The sequence below is a fragment of the Platichthys flesus genome, chromosome 12 (assembly GCF_949316205.1).
Source record: "Platichthys flesus chromosome 12, fPlaFle2.1, whole genome shotgun sequence".
NCBI lineage: Eukaryota > Metazoa > Chordata > Actinopteri > Pleuronectiformes > Pleuronectidae > Platichthys > Platichthys flesus.
The window spans coordinates 14267473-14289007 of record NC_084956.1 but is presented as its reverse complement, the minus strand read 5'-3'; the positions used below and the strand labels follow the sequence as shown (position 1 = coordinate 14289007).

At 42.3% G+C, this 21535-nt stretch overlaps 1 protein-coding gene across 2 annotated transcripts in view; it reads right to left on the bottom strand.

Moving 5' to 3' along the window:
- Positions 1 to 21535, bottom strand: part of pde10a (phosphodiesterase 10A) — a 38106-nt gene that overhangs the window by 5393 nt on the left and 11178 nt on the right. The window contains exons 2-18 of one of the 2 annotated variants that reach the window (XM_062401170.1): positions 20183 to 20314; positions 9582 to 9610; positions 8485 to 8608; positions 7477 to 7526; positions 7231 to 7371; positions 6206 to 6361; positions 5658 to 5708; positions 5211 to 5269; positions 4895 to 4946; positions 4171 to 4313; positions 3438 to 3530; positions 3116 to 3302; positions 2097 to 2239; positions 1795 to 1878; positions 1555 to 1705; positions 1274 to 1429; positions 51 to 223 (exon numbers count right to left, since the gene is read on the bottom strand). In XM_062401170.1, coding sequence (XP_062257154.1) covers positions 51 to 223; positions 1274 to 1429; positions 1555 to 1705; positions 1795 to 1878; positions 2097 to 2239; positions 3116 to 3302; positions 3438 to 3530; positions 4171 to 4313; positions 4895 to 4946; positions 5211 to 5269; positions 5658 to 5708; positions 6206 to 6361; positions 7231 to 7371; positions 7477 to 7526; positions 8485 to 8608; positions 9582 to 9610; positions 20183 to 20314 — 1924 coding nt within the window. The remainder of the gene's footprint in view (positions 1 to 50; positions 224 to 1273; positions 1430 to 1554; positions 1706 to 1794; positions 1879 to 2096; positions 2240 to 3115; positions 3303 to 3437; positions 3531 to 4170; positions 4314 to 4894; positions 4947 to 5210; positions 5270 to 5657; positions 5709 to 6205; positions 6362 to 7230; positions 7372 to 7476; positions 7527 to 8484; positions 8609 to 9581; positions 9611 to 20182; positions 20315 to 21535) is intronic. The other variant, XM_062401171.1, reaches the window with a different exon arrangement.

The following is a 21535-nucleotide window of genomic DNA, read 5'->3' as shown; positions in this document are numbered from 1 at the left end:
ACAGATCTGCAAGGGATGAGGGATCTGATCCAATCGTGTCGTGGCCTCACCTGTGCGAGTAGTTGTTTAAGTCCACCACACCCTTGGTCAGCATTTCCGTTAGCTGCTGGTGGTTGGTGAAGTAGAGGGCGAGGTCCGTTGCGATGATGGCCTTTCGGATGATCTCTAGCACCTGCTCGTACTCAATGGAATTCAGGTTGGAGAAAATATTGTGCCCTTCCAGCTATGAGAAACAAAGAGATCAATAAAAAAGCAAAAGCTCCACTTATGAGGCGTTCAGCTCAGTGAGACTACAGCAGGTTGTAATCTCAGATTCATCCCAAGCCGCCGTAGGTTCACGTCATCCCAGCTGCTCCTGGACATCACAGGGGAGTGTGTGTGTGTGTGTGTATGTAAGCATACATTTTTTCTAGAATATATGTGTTAATATAAGCAATTCTGCTTTTCACAGGATACACCTCTGTGTGTGTGTGTGTCGTAGACTGTATTTAAAACTGGACAACACATCTACACTTCCTTTCACTGTCCAGATAAAAGAGTTAAAATGTCCTTGATTCAAACTGTGTCATCTTTAGCATCTGGAGCCAGAGCCTGCACAGACGTCTGGTAGCGACGTCCCATTGAGACACATGGTCGACCAATCACGAGTCAGTCTGAGCGGTTGTAAAAATTAGCGGAAAATGACAGAAGCGGTCTTTGAGAAAAATTACATAATGATTATTTTGACTTTTTGGTTTGGCCCATGTCCAACCCATTAACATAGAGGAGACAGGCTTTATGACCCAAAATTAGAGGCAGCCACCAGGTGGCGATCAATATGGTTTGGCATCACATTTGGGGCCCAATCATGTCATCCATCTTTATAAATGGTACAAATTAAAACCTAAAATTTAAATATATTCCAGGATGACTTTTATCTCAGGAGTTTTAGTCTCTAACAGCTGCTCCATGGAGTTTTAATAATAATTACATCATGTCAACTGTCTTTTTAAAATAGCCATCTGTCTTCATTGGCAGGCTTCAATTTGTGATGTGATGTTTGTCCACATGTGGAATCATTTTTCACATCCTCTCCCTGCAATGTTCAATTATTTTGTAATCCCTTTGATTCTTTTTATGTGGTATTTCCATATATTTTGCCAAATGTCTGCAAGTCTTAAAGCAAGATTATAAAGTAATAAAAAACATGTTAGGTCCAAAGCAAAACTTCATAATTGATTCTAGCATTTAAAGACAATAAAAAGTTTAAACGTTTAACATAGGGGAGCTCTACCTGCAGGATGGAGACGGTCTGAGAGAAGTGGTGCTGCTCCATGGTGGAGGTGGAGTACAGAGCAGCCAGTGGATGGTCAAACTTCTGCAGGTACGCATTGCTGTAACCCCGGTGGTCCAGGTCATGGCACAGGCAGGCTATCAACAGACCTTTCTTCTGTAAATCACAGTGGGAACATCATAATAAAAAAAGATTACATGACCCCAGAGGGAAATCTTGTTCCCCATTTTCATTTATTTTAGTCCAGCTGTGCTAAAACCCAGACCCAACAAGGAGCAAACCTCTAACTCTGTGAACATCCCAGAGGTCTTCTGTAGGATGGCATACATGCAGTGGGCCACCGTCACCGCGTGCTTCCAGTTGTGGTATGGCACACGTCGGTAGTTCTTCCGTACGGACATGGTGAACCGGCACAGCTTCTCCAGCTCAAAGCTACGAGTAGCGAGCGGAAAAAAAGGATTAACTGTTGCTTTGACAAAGAACTGACTCTGACCAGTCATCAGGGCCGTGTGAGGCGTTACCTGGTCTTTCCACAGGAGCTATGAACCATGTAGATAAAGACTGCGGGCCAGATCTCCTCAAAGGGATTGATGTCAAAGTGGAACCTGGAGGACGGAGAAAAGGAGGAGAGTCTTAAATTAGCAGCACACCTGGGAGACAGAGAGGAGACGGATAAGGGGACATCTGAGGCCTGAAGTGACAGGCTGACAGATCCAGACAGATCACAGATCTGGACTCTATCAGAGTCGTGCAGGTCAGCTACTCTCAGGGTCACGGCTTTCTTACATTAACAAAGCTGCTCTGAATCTGAAAGTGCACTCACATTTCGATCTCTTTATAAATAGGTGCAGGGAGGTTGAGCTGGGTGAGGGTCTTCCATTCTTCCGATGTGCAGATGCTGTGATAGGACAGTTTCTCCATTGTCACTCTGTAGATGCATTCAGAGTGCCGGATCCTATGGTACATCTGTGGAAATCACAGAACAAGAATTTATTCAAATTCAAAATAAAGAATTTATGAAAAAATATTCACTGTTGGAATTTCCAAAAGGGTCAAACAGAGTTAAGTTATCCACAACAGTCCTGTATCATATTTTATCTGCGTGTCTCCACATCTGGTTTGTATCCCTGTCCCCTCCTCAGACACGCAGGGATAAAGATGGTCAGGTGCCGGCGCCAGAGCCTTACACCTTCCAACCATAAATCACCATAAATCAGGAACCGGCTCAAGTCCGTTTCCGTGAGACGCGCGGCATAAATAACGGCCAAACATAACTCCTGTCGGCGGACGGATGCAGACTGCTCGTCTTAAAACATTAAATTGCCTCATCAATTTTAAAAAGCAGCTTTGTGACGCTGCTCCTGCGTAAGTTTGTCGCACGAGATGACGGTGAGCCAGGCTCCAGCGAGGGGGAGCGGCTTCTGACGGACAGGCCACAAGGCTCAGAGGGAATCGTGCGCGGTAACAGACGGTCTTCACTGTCATGCGACACACAAGAAGCTTTTGTTCAGGTGTTTGGAGACAACGTACGTTTCAAATAACCGCTGTTGTCACACTACCTCTAAAAAAAATGATGATACCACTCCGAGAAACAGGGAAACCCGCAGCCTTATGGCAGTGGAAACGAGCCTCGCAGCAATGAGAGTGAATTTAAGATGAGGCTTCTACGTCAAAGGTGCAGCTTTCTAAAAATAAGCCAGAATCAAGTATTCATTGCTGTGAAGTGTCTAACCATCACATGACCTACCTACAGGAGGCCTGTGCACACACACATAGAGAAATCATGTTACTGATGTTTCAGTTAGCGGTTTAAATATCTCAAGATGAATTTAGTGTACTCACATTTGCACAGTGCAAGGCCAGAGCACAAAAGACAGCAAACATCTTAAAGTTGTTCTCGTCTGTATTAGTGAAGGCACTTCCGCTTAGCTTGTTCACCATCTGCACCACGCCTATTACGCTCCCCCTGCTCACGATGGGCATGCACAGGATGTTCCGCGTGGTGTAGCCGGTTTTCAGGTCCACCTCTCTGTTGGGGTAGAAAATGTGAGCCGTTGATTTGACGGGCTTTTACGGTACAAGAATCATTCAGGAAAACGAAAAAAAAATCATATGCAATGGGAAAGAATTTGTAAATAGGTATTTTTCGCAGTTGGGGGTTTACCGGTTGAACCGAGGATCTGCATAGGCATCTGGGATGTTTAAGACTTCCCCTGTCCGAGCCACCTGACCTGCTATTCCCTTGTCTATAGAAAACCTGGAGAGACAGAGAAAACGGAAGAGGAAAGAAGTTTAATTTGTGGATTAAGACTTCCCAGTAACTGCTGGCTGGATGAGTGAAAATCTACTTTGACAAAGAATCACCAGATCAGTAATATGAAAAACAGAGGTAGGGGTTAGGGGGGAGGGGGTTTGAGGGTCACTGTAATTTGGAGAAAAGACTTTTGACTTGTCAGCATTTTTCTGTTTCGCAGGAGAAGACCATTTTTACTGAACGATCTCTTCTAGATGCACCAAGATAAGAACTATTTGAAAATGACTTCCTCCTCTTTTAACACAAACCTGCATTTTTCTAGAAAAAATCGGTGTCAACTGGAAAGAATGAGGCTTATGTCTGTGAAGATTCTCAGTTGCTCAGGTCACGTATCTTCAGAAGTTGTACATTTGTACATAGGCACACTCAACATAGGTAAAAGACTCAGAAAGGTTTAATACCTGAAACCTCCCATTAGTCTGATTTAAGAAGCCTTTCGGTGAAACTTTTTTTCAGAAACACAAGAAAGTCCAGTCGCCTAAGTATGCTTGTCACCCCCTGAAGATGTGAGGCCTACGTATGTCAAATAAGAACACAAATCTAAAAGAGACTGTGAGGGAAGAAGGTGAATCTTTTTACCAACCTAATTTCTTTGGTTTTCCTGAAGACAGGCTTTCCTTCTTTCTCTTCCCCGATATCGAACAGGTCCGAGTACAGTTCTTTGTTGTTGTGATCTACCTGGAAGAGTGCGCACCTGTCCGCGTTCACCAGGTTTTTTGCATATATCTGCAAAACAACACCAGGGACACGGATTTCAAAGCAGCACTGAGGATTTGAAGGAACTAAAAAAAGAAAAAACATCTCGCAGCTAAGGCTTAACTAAATCAGAAACATCGCTACGGTTTTAAACTTTTGATTTGTTTGGAGGAGACAGTTGAGAATGTGGAGACGCACACACAGTTATTCAAACTACAGGTCATTCTAGTTTGTTGAAACCAGATGACTTGAATCACCTCAGATGACAACACAGTCACAAGGCAACAAAGGACGTACAAACAGAGAGGTGGGTTTTGGTGACAAGACACAGGGGAAATCACATTTCACACGCATCCACATCACATCTGTTTAGACAAAGTGGATGTATTTATTATTCTGACTAGAAAAGATCATTCTAAAATATTATTGGAAATATCATGTATTATTAATGCCAACAAGCTTGTATCAAGCTAGAGATGGCAAGTGTGTATCTGTGCGTTACAGCCAGTTGCAATACTTGTCTCTAACACACAAAACCTAACGCACACTCGCCGGATGTGTAGCCTTGAAGACAACGTGAATGGACACATACTTGCAGGATTCACACTCACCATAATATGTTCAAGTAGAGAATCTATTGCCACAATGTTATCAAAGTATGTTCTGTGCGAAAAGAAGAAATGGTGCATTGAGATGTTTGACAAATGGGAAGCTCTGATGACGTTCACATTCAAGACATGGAGTTTCTAATTTCTGAGCCATAAAAACAAACTTTTATTGATTTAACCTTGGGCCTGACAGGACAACAGACTAAATATAAACATACGTATTTACTGGGTAGACTTAATAAATAAGATTCTTTCTTTTTTTTTTAAACATCAGTATTGATTTAGTATTGAGGTAAACTGTCCCATCAGCAGCTCTTACTTTGACACATCGAGTAGGAAGTCGTTGAGCTCAGTCTGTTTGGCGAGGCCTCTGCACACCTAGAAACAAAACAAGAAATGGATCAGGACCCGGCACACAGAGGTATCGAACATCTCCTACTGTCAGTAACAACCGGAGTGTTTTGCAGCGAGCGGCACCCGGCGCTGCACTGGGACGCCACCGCTCCTCTGAGGTGTTGTGCTATCTGTTGGTATGAAAACAGCGCTGGGCTGTAATGACGTCCTCCGGGAGCTGTTGTTGAATCTAAGGCTTAGCTGATTGGACTGGGCCGAGTGACAACCCAGATCCTGCACACAGTGGATTTACCGTTTGGAAACACCAGTGCAGAACCAGAACAAACAAAGTGGCACAGGAACATAATAAGTGGGACGGGCAGGTTTCACCTTGTACTTAACTCACACCGGTCCTCTGTGGAAGTGTGCTCACCTGTACTTGATGAATGGCAACAGACGCCCACGCTAAGTTCGCTGTTGCAACCTGGGAAAGAAAGTGAAGCTTTAATTTCAAATGACTGCAGGAAATTAAACAACATAACACAATTAACACAAATCCTCCATAGGGTTTATTAATCTTTCTTACTACTGAACAGATACACAGCCACAAGGGGATACACCTCGCAACTGTAGCACTGCATGTTCAATTCATGCTTTTGAAATTTAAAAAATGCCAAATTAAAGTTGCACAAATAAATATTTCTTATATATATTACAGTGACACCTGCTTGAGATGTACAGAAATATGTAAAATGTAAAAAAAACTAATTCAGGGAAGTATTAATATACACATACTGTCCAATGATTTTCCGGGATGTTTTAAATTTAAAATGTGAATCTTTACAACTTCACTATCATCACTGCTAACAGAGATCAGATCTTAAACAGACCCAGATTAAAGTGAATACCAGGCTAACTGTCGTTCTGTGAGCCTTGCTCCAGCCTCCCACTCTTGGTGTGTTTTGTCAGGGTCAGACTGACCTCCTGGTGGCTGAGGTTGAAGGGCTCCTTGCCCCAGTGCCGATGCAGCTCCAGAATGGCAATGAGGTCCCCGATGGCAGTGAGGATGGGGAGGCACAGGACAGAGTGAACATGGATCCCTGAGTCCTGCCCTGTGCCGTCGGGGAAGCGCTCGTCCTGTGACACAGACGCAAAACAAGACGGTTATCACCTGAACTGAGGAGGAGGTTTGGAAAGGAGGTCAGTTTAGCTGCTGCGATGGATCTGAATGTGGATTTTAACGGATGTAGACGACAATGTGGAAATGACATTTAACCCTTAGCAAGGCAAACATTTCTGTTACTGTCTTTGAAGCTGTCTTTACCACTGTACATCAGATTTAGCACAACAAATGTCAACAAAATGTCACCTTAATTACACATTAAAGAATTGATTTATTTGAGGACAAAGTATTTACACAGCCTGTGGGAATACTTTGTTACTCTACATGAGTAGATTTTTAAGGTATCTGTGCTTTACTTTAGTATATATTTTTCTCCTTTTTTCACTCTCTACATTTCAACACAAATATCTGTACTTGATACTCCTTGTATTTTCAAAACAGGCTCATTACTTTTGTTTTATTTTTGATTTATTTGCATCAACAAGCACCACCTTCCCAACATCAAGACATCATTTAATCTATGTGGATGGGACAGTAACACAAATAGTCACATGACTCAGTACTTTTACTTGAGCCATTTTTAACACAAGCATCTGCACAGCTGCATGAGTAAAGAATGTGTGCACTTTTGTATTTGTATTCTGTTACTACAATAAGTATTGCAGTGCAAAAGTACATATCACTGCAAAATGCAAGTCCTTTATAAATTCCAACTGGTCATTTTTTTATTTGTGTAACTTTTTGTGCTGAGTGCATCGAACCAGGTGATGAAGAACAACAAGGATTTAATGTAGAGGTCGTAGAAAGCATCAAAGCTCTGCAGTGAAATGTTAGATTCCTGTTACGGGTGAATTTGTGCTTGGATGTAAGAAAACCGCCTCACCCCAATGATGTCCTCTACCAGCAGTGTTTTGCGAGTCTTGGCAACATGAGCGGCGATGGTTGTCCCAAATGCAATGGGGCCGGAGGGGATGAGGCTTGGAGGGCCGTCTTTGGCCCCCGTCGGGGTCAACACACATAAACTCTGTGGAGAAGAACATTGAGGGGGAAACAAATGTCAAAAAACATGCACGCGACTGATGGTGCTTTACAGTAAGAAATGACTTCATCAAACGTCCTGTGCACTTACATTGTTGCATTCTCCCAAGAAGTAAAGTGCAAATCCATCAGCTTTCGTTGCTGTAGAAATATGAGACACACAGTGTTTGAAATACGGTTTAACAGTCCAGTAACAATGTCCACAATATATTTTCATAAACTAATATGTTTAACAGCAAACTGCAGGTTTAAGCCCGAGAGGGAACCTTGTGATGAAGGGACAATGGTCCAGTTACAATGAAATAGCAATCTATTAACAATGTCCCACATAACGACAAGGGCACTCTGACCGAAGGCTTTCACTGTCATCCAGTTCATCTTATTCCCAACACTCATTCCAGTCCCATTTCACACTGATAAATAGGTCATGTTAACATACACAGTGACAACAGAGAGAAAGTGGGATCATCAGTGAATACACACATGATCAGTGAGTTAATGAGTCATGTGGTTTAGATGGAATCATCCTTCTGTGGTTTGATTTGTAAGGTACAACATTTCAGTTTTTTGGTGGGAGTAAAAATCTGTTGTCATCATTGTTCCTGGTGTGTATAGAGACCAACAACTAACTTAATTTCTGACAATAAAAATGTTTAGACACTGGAGCACCCCATATCAGAGTGTGGATACCCGACCCTGTCAGCCCCTTAAAGGCCTATCCAGGTTCAGACACATTTTTTTTATGACTTTAAATTTCACATTTGCTGGGCTAATGTCTGTAATCCTAAAAAAACAAGCAATAAACATGGGAGTGTCGGACGATAACAAAAATGGACCCAACATACTGAATGTCTGTCGGGTTTGGATCAGGGTTGGTGAGTTTTCTCTCGGTCTCAGAAATGTCTCACAAGGCATTGAAGATGAAATGTATTGCAAATACTGTGGGGTGATGCAAAAGTAGCTCTTGCTTTGACTCTTCAGGGGCTCCATAGGAACGCAAATCAATGTCTAAACCATAAATAAACATCTGGCTTCAAAATTTCGCTCCACATATTATTAATTCTTCCAGACTCAGTGGCGCAGTGATTTCTGCTTCTACCTGTTTTGATGATGCTGCACAACTCATAGAGCAGGAGATTGTTGTCTCCTCCAGTGTCCAGGCGCTGCTCCATGTAGCTGTTGAGTTCGTACACCACACCCTGCATATTTGTGTCCTGGTACTGCTGGACAAAAGACACAGAACATTGCAACTGCACAGTCTCCCACAAACACTGGGATTGAATTTCAAACTCCAGCGAAATGTGCTGTGACAAAGAAAATCGTGGCCACGACCTGCATCCGGTCTAATGTTACTGCAGCAGAGAGCTACTCACTCATGTGGATTTAGCGGGGTTTTTTTTCTAATGAAAGGCGTTTATCTTTCTGCCATTCATCACAACATTACCCTGTTGCCCACCCTTACACTCTCGCTTTCTCTGTTATCCCAGGGAACCCCCCACCCAGTCCCACGAGGGGGCCGCTGGAGCCCCACAGCTCTGATTAGAGCCCTGGCAAGCTCTGATGCTCAGCCGCAGCTTTAAAGTGTGGTTACGTAAGAGTACAGGGCCAGAGAACCGTCTATTTCTGCGCCCGCGGAGAGGGTGAGGACAGGACGGCAGGGAGAGTGGCGCACTAGTAAGCCTGCTCCTATGGGACGCCTTCCATCCTCCCACATCCTGTTTGCACAGACGTATGGATGACGCACTGAGGGGTCGATCGGCCCTGTTTTTGTTTTTTTCCCCTTCCAGTATCTATCTGTGTGAAGTCCCTTCTACCCAGCTCCAGGGTTCTGCTGCGGATGCTGACACCTGGTATCTCAGGGTGCAGAGGTGTCTGACAAGGTTGTGAATAGACGTACTGTAGGTCGGGCACTAGGAATCAACTCTTTCTAATTATCTTCCTGCTTTTTTCAACTAAATGAGACACACAACTTATAATAAATAATACTGTTTCTAAAGAAGACAACAAGGACAAATCTGCGTCTAATGAGGACTTTTTGCTAGTTATTGAAGGACAGTATCTATTCCTGAATTTGAGCTCATTAGTCATCGGTGATTGGGGATTAAAGTTGGATAGAAATAAAACATCTAGAATGAGTGAAACTGTGAAGCTCCGTGTCCCAAAAATGTTCAAATATAAAATTGAGTAAAGACCTACCCTGCTGACATCTTTCGCTGACGTGTCATCTGTAGAGACAAAAATCACAATGTTCGATTTAAGACTGAGACTCAAGTACAACAGATATTAAGGAAGGTGGGAGTTAAATGCCACCTTATCCACAGGCAGAGACAGTTTATTCTTTCCCACAGCCAAGCCAAGTATATTGAGATCAATTCTGATCAGGGTTGATCAGTTCAACAAAAGACACATCAACAAAACAAAACCCCAAAACCAAACAGTGTGATACTATCTGTAACTACCGTGTAACTGCAAGACAAGGAGAGGTAACAAACTATGCATGCCACCAAAACCAAAGTCATTTTAAAAGTGACAGACGTAGGGTCAAAGGATTGAATTAAGACCTACTTAAACACATAAGCTAGTACATAATATTTTAACATATAACAAAACTTCCTAAGAACTAAAACAGCACATTACATTGTAGACATTTTTCCTGTGCCTTTATCATCTATCTGAAAATTAAATATGATAGCGTTGAAATAGAATACATCCTTTTATATTGGTCCTAAACCTTACTCTGTGTGTTATTACCAAGCCAAGTATCTGTAGTTCCTGAGTCAGTTTACGCAGTAGAGGCCTCTTTTACCTGCTGTTACACCAGCTTTTAGCCATAGTTGCTTTTATTTGGTTAAGCTCTTTAATGAATAGTTATTGATCAGGACTTGATTTCAGCTTCTACATTAAACAAGAAGGTGAGTTGATGCTACTGTCTGACAACATGTTCTGCCTTCTAAGCACAATATCTCATTTATAATAAATAAATAAAGCGATTGCGGTCATCTATGTTTAACATCTGAAAACCATCATGTGTGAGCGACACAGAGACTTGGCCTGGCTGTTGGGTGGATTAAGAAGACACAGCTCTACAAGCAGCAAGTAAGAAAAACCAGGTGTTGCCCTCACAACAGTAGTCAGGTACATGTGCAATTAGTCAAAGTATTGAAAGCATTAATAAACATTCTGCATTAATTTAGGATAATTATATCATTTACTTGGATGCAAGGAGACGACTGCTTAAACTTTGTTTCTTTTAAATGAAAATTAACAGAGGTATTAATTCAACTTGACAAGAGCAAAATGTTGTGGCCTGGAGTACAAATTCTTGGTGTGATTTCAGGCTGCTGGAGAGACAGCAGACATATAACTATTGTCTTTGGATGCAGTCACTGAAGAATGTGATGATAATCAAAGCCTCGGCCAATCACAACAGTTTCTGGACTTATGGTCTGGGAGCGCGATGAAAACAAAAAACATTCACACAGCACCCGCGGCCCGAGCGGGTCTTTGTAACACGTGGGTCAACAGCACACGAGAACAGTAACCGCTCAGATCACTGTGATAACGTCTGATGTGATCAAACCATGCGGAGCGGCCGGGCAAATTTTAGAAACGCCGACTGAAGTGCTGACTCAAGCTGCTCCTCTTTTGAAACAAACCCCCTTTGAACATGTGAAGAAGAAGAAATCACAGCCAGCGCCACAGTTTGTTGTTTCAAACATTCCTCCAGAACGCCATGAGTTTCCTAACTTAGCCATGAGAGCTATTTTAGAGTGACCCCCCGGCCGGGAATGACGTCAATAAGAGGACAGCGAGCTGCCCTTGAAAAAGGCTTCAAACCCATAAAAAAAGGGAATCTTTTTTTTTTTTTAAATAATGACTTGCCAATGATATAAGAAAATGACCTGTTTGAAGACCATGTCCTACAATATTACCTGTAAGAGAGAGATCTGCATAGTTTGAATTCTATAACATGAACACATTGATGTATCTATTGATAACCGTACCAATTGATTCTAGAATAAAATAAAAATAAAACCAGAATGTCATCCAATGGAGCGCATATATCTGCACCTAACACTCTCCTTAAATGGAGAGTTCACAGATAAATAAATTTCCCTCATTGTCCACTCACCATCACGTTTTAAGCCTGAAATTCAACCGGCAGTGGACTTTTATATCAATAAATTATTCTCTGAGACATCAACAAAAAAGTTACAAAATGTGTGAGGAAATTCAATCCTGGTTCCAACTCATTATCCAGATTTGCTCCAAAACTAGAATGACACTCAGTGCAGCACATATCTCTGCCAAGGCCCAACAATCCCCTTTAAATTCAACCATGCTGCACCGATTTGCACACACTCATACATATCAGTTGCTTAAAAAACGCAAGATCTTGTTCATGAAGGTCCATAATTTATTCTATGAGGAATCAAGAAAATATTTAAAAAAGGCCCTGTCGCACATTGTTAAAGAACGTGATCTGGATCTGCACCCAAATTAGAATTGTTCTTCCCTGACCTGTAGACCATCCTTCCAGCATGTGTCGCAGTCATATTTCCTGTAGTTTTTGTGAAATCTAACAAACCAGCAAACGAACAGCTATGAAAACAGCCTCCTTGGTGGAAGTAATGAAGAAAGACCTATCCCAATCATAACCTTAATTCTATCCTTGAACTGCGTGCAACAGGATACCCCGTTTAACTTTTATTTGCTTTTCTTTACTGTAACAGTTTGACATTGTGATGTAATGTGATATATGATGTGTACGTGGTGCAGTGTGGTAAGTGATATGTGAGTTCTGAGCAGGATGCTGGAGATAGAGCCCTGTTCAAATAAACCTTATTTAACTATAAGATGAAAGAAAAACAATATGTAAAAACATACCAGGAAATGAAAACACTCACTTCACTGTATGTGCCGGGCCTCAGTGTCTGTGGTGCTTGATAGCATATGTGTGCACAGATACATGGGTAACTGCAAGCCTTCCTTACCTCCATGACCTGAACCCTCTCACTCCTCTCACACCAGAGAGGAGGGGGAAATGTCCTGACTGGCAGTTCAAATACCCATACAATCAGGTCAAAGAACTTTAAAGACCAGTTTCCTTCCTGATACCCGTTCTGATGCTTGGACTTTGTGTATCAGTCAATACCAATTAAGGGCCGATCTGATACCAGTGCATTTAAGAACAGAGTCACAACTTATGCTGCTAACCCTGATTGAGTGAGTGATGACTGCTTGGTTGTAACACCACTGGGTTGTATTTATTTATAATATATTTATTACATTTTGTCTTAATGTTGTCTCATGCTGTGATCTGCATATTGCTTGTAATTGTTATCTATTGTTTGCCTTCAATTTCTAATTTCTTCATTGAAAAGGTCTAATTAAATATTGTTTTTTTCTATTATGATTGCACTGAGGATCAGTGGGATTTTTGTACAAATCATTTTGCATTAGCCATTAATCACATTATTATTATTTCCACTGGATCTCTCAGCTCTACAGAAGAGCCTCTCTGCTCCCATGTTCCTCTGCCAGGACATGTGAATCTCACCAATACTTAATGTTCCTCCTGGAGGAAATGGTCACCAGACACTGTTTGTACCGTTGCAAGTCCAATTACAGGCAAACCACCTTCGCAGGCATCTCGAGCGCAGTGGTCCCAGTGGAACCACAGGGTGAGCACTCATCATTATATCCTTACACATAAATGTCTAAGGAGCCAAAACGTAAAAGGAAACTTGTGATTGCAGGTAAGGTAAATCTTCAAATTCAGACATTTCCCGTGCGAAGGCAGGGGGCCTTTATATCTGCTGTTCGACCACTTCCGGCAGTGTCTTACAAGTCAGCATGCAGGTGGAGGTATCATATTCCTGCTTCTCCTTGAAACCAGAGGAAAAAGCTTGAATAAACTGTACTGTCTGTTGGGGTCTAGCTCTTGGTGCAGAAAGTGTGTATCAAATTCTCTCGGTTGTGTGACCAGAACCAACCACACCAAGGCAATTTCCTGTATGTGCAAATATACATGGCAATAAAAAGAATTTTGATTCTGATTCTGAATTAAAACTGCCTGCCCCATTTTGCAATAATAACATCTTTGTTTCATCAGGTAAGTGTCGGGGGATTATCTCTACTGATACACTTCCCCCTGGGGCTGAGAGGGAAGGAATGCGTACGGGTGTGTGCGTGTGTGTGTGTGTTTTGTCACTGTACATTACATTGTGTGGTCAGCCACCAGCACGGGGACAGAGACCAGTATCCTGCTCTGATGCCACATCCCATATTTTCAGGGAGCTGCAGTGCTTTCAGTAAACACAGCAGGAGAGGGGCCGACATGTTCCTAGAAAAATGTACCTGCCAGATCTCAGCGCGCTCGACACTAAACACGGCTGTCGAGCAACTCAGAGGCTGAACAGACGTCTTCTGGCAACTCCATCCAACCGTCTCCTGAACCCTAACAGCCCAGGGTTGTTCAGGTGTGCAGCTCTGTGACGTCCACTGTTAGGTTGGCCAGTATCAAAGGTGGATATGTGCTTCTCTCCTCAACAGGTTCATGTACTGTATGTGACCATATTTCTATCTATTGCCCAAAATTTTACTTAAAATGTCAAAAATACCCCCTTTTGCATAATTTGTTTGAAAATTTGAATGAGCTTTATGCACCAGTCAATTGAAACAAGGGAGCCGGCAGCGACAGCAGACAGACTGTTTCCAGCTCTGCAGAGCATCACCATGTCACGTGACCAACAGGATGGCTGCATTCATCACAGAGTTGCTGTAACCCTCAAGCTATGGCTATAATAAAAAATTCTTAAATTGCATGAGTTGCCGATTTAAACCGACAAGAAGACATAAAACTGCTCTACTGATAATTTCATTAAAACATTTCACTGCTCAGCCTGAATGTTGCTCATGGTAGATTTGGGAGGTGTTTCCTGAGATATGGATTTATCTCTCTATAATTTTTTTCTGTTTGCTCTGAAGCAGGTGTGTAGAATCTGTTGGAGGAAATAATTTCTTGGGAATTTTGCATATTCAAACATCACAGTGGGATATTGTGGTTTGAGGAAAGACCTATTGCTTTCACTTTCATCAATACTGCACATGCAAAATCAGCGAGGAACACTCTTTGTTTTAGGGCAGCCAAGTAGAAAACAAATACGTCATCATAGTAAACCCTCCACTCAAAGAAGAGACACATCAGACTTAACCCTGTATCATTATCCAGGATGTGGTTCACATACAGGTCTGTTTGATCAGATGTGGTGATGAATGAATTGAAGAATCACCCAGACGATACAATCAGCACTGAGCTCAGGCCTTCCACAGAGCAGAAACAAATCCCTCAGTTAGGTGAGTCTAATGTGCACGATACTTGATGAGCGCTTTATTGATCTGCCGCCACAGATACACAGTCTCCCACGGGAAGGCCAGCTAGCAGTGACTCAGCGCTCAATACGTGTCGACCTAGTGGCCGTCCTGTGTTGACCTGCTGCATGGAGGACGTGCAGGTGCCAACAGCAGCAGTCATCTCTTAGCCCGGCTCTCTTCACCTGCAACCTCGTCCTGTCATCTGTCTCTCTTCAAACAGATATTCAAATGTCAACCAGACTTCCTTTTTTCAGAATAAAAAAGTAACGATAGATAATTAACTCTAGTTTTATAAATATTTATAAAAACTTTTTGGTTTAGCAAAGACTTCAAAGGTTTGTCTCTTGCCATCAACGTCATTCTGTATTTGAATGAATATACATGCAATAGCCCCGTGATAAGAAATAGCTTTCCAAAATAATCCATTATGCAGCATCTGCATTAATTATTAGTTGTAGAAAAAGACTGAAATGCTCATTGGCGATCAGCTTTTGAATTTATCTGCATTCATAGAGTTAACTGTTAATAGAGATGAGCCAAACTGGAGAAACTTTGAAGGCAAACAGAAGATGGCCTCTTGGCCTGGATATCCGCTTCCTGAACCGGAAGCCTCAAAATATTGGCTGTTCCCCCAAGAGGTTCATTTGTCCAATTTCAAAGCCTAAATGTGTCATTTATTGCAGCCATAAACAAAAGGACACTAACTTTTTGTTTGCAAAATATCACTCAAGCTGTATCTCAGACTTTGTTCGCATTTCAAATTGTATTTCAAATTATTTTTATCGGCATTTAAAAGCAGCATATACTGAGCGCTGTACAGGGGTCCTCCAGTTCCTTCTCCTTCTCCTCCTCCTCCCCGTGATGGAATGCCCTGCAGGTGAGACAGCTATCTTATCAAAGTGGAGGGGGGTATGAGTTTCTGCCACACAAGCACATCTTTGTCTCCATTGTGACCTCCATCCAAACACGTCTGAGAAACCGTATCAGCTGCTTCACAGTTGGCCCAGCCCTCCAGAGACAAAACTGGAGACTCACACACAGACACGTCTTCAACACAAGGTTCTCCAATTTTAACCAGACATGGCTGCCTGACCTGTCAGAGAGATAATACGCTTTGAGAATGATGCTCTGATCAGGAACATTTGCAGATTTTGCTCACGCGCTTGTCAAGTGCTGAAGTGAGTGGTCAAGTGAAAAGTTTGACTATTGATTACTCACTTGAGTGACTTATTGAATACAAAATCGGAATATCTTCTGTATGCAGCAGGAAATGGTTCATTTCTACTATTTTATGACATTTGATTAATTTCTCTAAACTTACCTAGATCAAACATTTATCTAGTTTATATATAATTTAATCTTCTTCAAAAATTATGAGGAAAATTAAATGTATGACTATGGGACTATTACCATATGAACGAAACCAAAAATATAATAACGACTCAAAATTATAAAAAAAAGCATCATGCTTCATCAATAATATAGATGTTGCTACCGCTACACTGTGTTTGTGTGTTTGTTTGTTTGTTTGTGTGTGTGTGTGCATTGTAAGAAGCATATACAATAACGAGAGCCGTCTGCTTGGAAGCAGCAGAGGGTTTTAGATTTAACAATTAAGCCACGGCAGCATGTGGTGTAAACATTATAATGCAGGTGCAATGGTCAAATGACATCCATGGGATTCTGGGAAATTGTGTTCTGCTCATTGAGCGCTCTGCTCTGTAGCTCACTGCTTCAACAAACCACCCTCTCACTTTAAAGCAGATACGTAAATGTAACTGCACAAAGGTGTAATTCAGTTACGATGAGAAGACATATTTTTACCAAAGAGCAGAATCAAGGGTGCAAATGTGGAGGCTCCCTCTAAAATTAGAGGCTGCAACACAACCTTTGCAAATACACATCCTCACACACGCTTGTGTGTGTGTACAGACAAACTGATTTATGTAATCCAATGTTGTCTATCATATGATAAATGAGAACAGCACTGGCTGCAGGGACAGCTTCCAGGAAGCAGTGGTTATCTTAGTGATGATCACATGATGACACGTCCTGCTGCTGCTGCTGCTGCTCTCCCATTCTGTTTTGAAACAGCTAAACAACTGTGGTAACCAAATCTACAAGTCAAGTCATCCCAACACAGTGACCATTCAGCCTGCATGATGACCCAGAAATTAGACGGTGCTTGTCATATGAGCGGAAACAGGCACTGAGAGGCTTCAGAGTGGTGCCCAAGTGTCTGCTCACAGTGGTCTCACAGAGGAAGTGGACTGAAAGAGATATTACTGATGTGATGTAAAGATCAACCCCGAGAGACATGAGGTATAATGAGAGATCTGTCAGAGTGATTACTGATGATTTCACCCCTCACACAGCTTGAGAAACCAACTGTACAGAGCGAGTGGCGGAATATTGATCAATGATAATACTGTATTAAGTTATGACCTCTTAATAGGGTTAGGACTCTGTTTGTTAGAGCAGGTCCAGATAAACAAGCACTTTCTTTAACATGGCGAGATTGGGCAATGGGCTTGGCGGAGGTATGGATTGTTAAAGGCATCTTTCTAGGTTTAACATTTTACACAAAGACTGTTTACACTGCATTGTGAAAATATAACAGATACATACATAACAGCAGTAATATCTCAAACAGAGGTTTGAGTCCTCAGGCAGCAGTTGCAGGTTTGGTTCTAAGTCTGACCAAACCCTGTGCTGCTTGTCTTTTACTCTCCTCATTGCACCCTCACCATCCTATCAATATAGGCAAAATATACACAAAAATATATAAAAACCTACTGCATTTTCAATGCACATAAATGTTGAAAACATTCTATGAAGTCGTCCAGGCTCAGGACGGATTTTAAAAAAACTCTGAGAGTATCTCTAACCTGGAAAGTTTCTGTCCTCAGTCAGACACATATGGAGCTAGTTCAGGCAGCCAACTCAAGCTGCGCTGCTCCAATCATGTGACATACATCATGTGACATACCCCACTCTCCACAACTGTCTATTATACACACCCACCTTATCAGGTGGTCTATTTAGGAAGTGAGAAATTTCCCATCATCCACCTGTAGGCTCCGATGGGGGGTTACAAGTATTTGCTCATTTAGTTGGAGCCTAGACGCCAAACACTAAACTTCTTCTAATGCTGCAATAAATGTTTGAACGTGAGTTGTCTGACTGAACTTTTTAAAGGTTGTGATTGGTTGTTGAATAAAAAATATTTTATATAAAAATAAAAATGAATTAACCCTAATCATAGGACATGATTAAGACATGGTGTGATTTTGAAAAAGCTTGTTTTAGGACATCTCTGTTGAATAAATTGTAGGGTGATAAAGGTTTGAAAACATAGTTGGTTTAGGATTTTTGCTTCAAATTACTAATCATGTTCTTGATTTTACTTTTTAAAATCTAAAAATCTTTTTCTGCGACTGCTGGTTGATCTAAATAAATAACGGCATCAGTCAATCTACCATAAACCAGCAAACACACAAACAGTTAAGGAAATAAATAGAAATAAATAAATACAAAAAGAAAAGACCTGTAACCCACAAACACAAAAACCTGCACAAACCTGCACTTTGTAAGATACATCACAGCCGTGTGTGTGTGTAAAGAGACTTTTCACCCGAGCAGCATTTACTTTAGTATTTTCAACACACACACAACACATGACCAGGGCTATAGGCATGAAGGTGGACAAACACTGTTAGCAACTGCTCATTTGAACACAATACAAACTACTGTCTGTTCCAGATATTCTTTCAATCCCCATAAAAGGTAACTAGCTAAATGATCAGTATCGGCTTATCGTTCCAAACATAAACCGTGCTCTATAGTTACACCAGGATCTTCGGTAATAGTGTTATTGTTTACTGTTTGAACACTTTCAAAAACAGAGCACTCTGGACCGTCTTGTGTATTTTCCCGGCAGTCAGTGGATAGCATTAATGTGCTTTTCTGGACAACATGAGAATCGACTGAAACCTGAAACTTGCATTCAATAATGTGATGCATCATAATGAGCGTCATTTCTGCTTTTGTTATTGTTTTTGTCAAAGCTTTGTAATGCTGTTGCAGTGATACAGCAGCAACTCTGTACACTGTTATTGGCTGAGTTTCCTGCAAGTCAATATTTCTCCCATACTGGAGAAAAAACACAAATAGACACAACCACAATTTTTAAATCTGAACAGCCAGCAGTCATGTAATGGACATTCATCTTCTATTAAACAAAGTGGTTCTTTATATTATCCAGCCTTCGGACATCATGGGAAAATGCATTTCCTTTGCAACGGGTGAATTCTGTTTCATGAATCATATGATAACTGAACACTGATCAAATAAAAGCACTTAAACACATCTGACTAAAATCGTTGTGCTCTGTCATGAAGTGTTCTAAATCAGTGTTCTGCTTTGCACAGGATTCAGCTGCTCTGACCTGAACTACTATTCCTACTTGGCACCAGAAAAATGATTTGGACCTTTCTTTCGAGTATCAACCAAAACACACACACACACACACACACACACACACACACACACACACACACACACACACACACACACACACACACACACTGTATACAGGAAAAGGCTTCACATGCAGGATCTGACCTGAGAAACCAGCGTCTCACAGCAGCAATAAACACCAGCGTCTGTAAACCTCATGTAGAGAGCAGCTCCAAAATGTGACAAATCCATCCTCCGCCAGCTTCCCCCTGCACTTCAACACACCCACACCCTGAGCCAGCACCACCCCTCACCGCCGCCACCATCCCCACCCCTCCCCTGGGCCCCCTTCAGCCGGCTGCATGTCTCTGGAGGTCGCCTCTGACGTCAGCAGCTCGACTGGGCAGCGTGCCAGCTCTGTGGGCCCTTGATGGATGCGGTTGGTCTGAGAAGCAGTCCGCCGTGTGCGCAGTGCACGGCACAGACTCAACTCGGCTCCGCTCAAACACATCTAATGACCCGTAAACACCCGACAAGCCCTCTCCCTCTCGTCTGTCTATCACACACACACACACACACCGACGATTAAAGGAAACATGTGAAGATGAGTGATTTGTACTGCAAATGGTCGGGATAATAAATGGAACCCGCAGAGGCATGGTCTGCCTCGGCTCCGGTTATCCTTTGAATCTCTTGGAGAGGAGGTTTTAGTTTTTCTGCGCAATAAAAGCAAACGACTGACACGGCTGCAGATATTCATGGCAGCCTGTACTTGTGGTCGACTGCTCGGGACCTGGTGTGGGATTATGTGAGCTAGAAAGTACAAACATTTAACCAAAGCAAAATATTACAGAAATTACAACTGTGCGTCAATATGCTGAAATCCGCTGATCCAATCATTATGTCACAGTGATCCAGCTTGTGTGTGTGTGGGAGTGGGAGTGGGAGTGGGTATACTGTACCTGCAGGCCTGCTGCTGGTCTTTTTCTTCAGCCATCTGTCCAACGTCTCTGCACTCACACTCTCCAACACAAAGTCGTCCAGCATCTGCGGGTGCAGCGAGAGGTAGGCCTTCACTTTCTCATCTGTCAAGCCTGAGGAGTGCAGAAACAGAATGGGTTTTACTTTCACGCACCTTTATCCACGACCAAGCAAAATTGTAGGAAACACAAAAAAGACACCGCGACATGTTGCACAAAAATCATGACAATGGTGTGAGGAGAGAAATCAAAGATATTTAAGATACAACAGGATGGAAACAACGTCCCACTTTAGGCACACACTGTTCCTAACAACCCTCCCAAAGAAACGGCCGAGGGGCATCTCTCTTTTACTTTTAGCGTGAGGTGAGCGTGGTAGGAGCGCCTATTTTCCGGCTAAAGCTCTCAGATAGCCGGGCTAACTCACTTTTGTTTACTGTAAAGCTTCATCTCCGGGGACAGGAGCCCCCAACAGAGGCAGCAGGATAAAGGAGGACTCGATTGTGCTTAATAGGCAATTAGGTTCTTGAGAGCTCGCTAAGTGCTGCTGTTTACTGTCTTTGTTGTCAGGGAAAAAAGCAATTTGCCAGACCTTCTTTGAGGGAAAGTTGTTTTTAATATAACCGCTGGCGTCTCAAAGGCAGTCATGATGCGCTGGGAAACCATTATGTTTGGGTCACTCACTTAAATGGAGTGTGTCTAAAAACAAAGACTTGTAGCTGTTTAAATTCAGCCGTGAGACGTAATCTCATCATCGGACCGTGCAGCCCAGCGCTTACATACACAAGGCAACCGAAACTTTGAAAAATCCCCGAAAAAGGAAAAACAATTCTGCTGCATTTACATTTGACGTTGTTGTAGATAGGACTAGTATCAGTTAGTGAACACTTCTAGTAGAGAGGACTGCTGTATTCAGATGGCCCTGATCGTTTACCGCTTTCTCACGAAAGGTCTGGTTATCAGAAGCATCTGCGTAGACTCCCTTCAAGTATGAATCACAGGAGGACATGCAGCTGGAAGGCATGTGTTCTGCTGTCTCACACACACACACACACACACACACAAACAGCTTGACAATATTGGCATACTGTGTGTGTGTCTGTCTGTGTGTGTTTGGGAGGGGGGGCGTCAAGTCTAAAATCCTGTATGATATTGAGGGAGTGAGCAGCTACAGATGCTTGCGGACTACAAACTGATTCGTAAAGGGCGGTACCGATGTTGTGCCAGATGATAAAATAAAACCAGATGCAGGAGATAGAAGCCTCAGAACCAGCTGCAGGTAATGTGTTGCATGTCAGTAGAAAGTGTTTAAAACCTGCGTCTTCAGAAGAACTT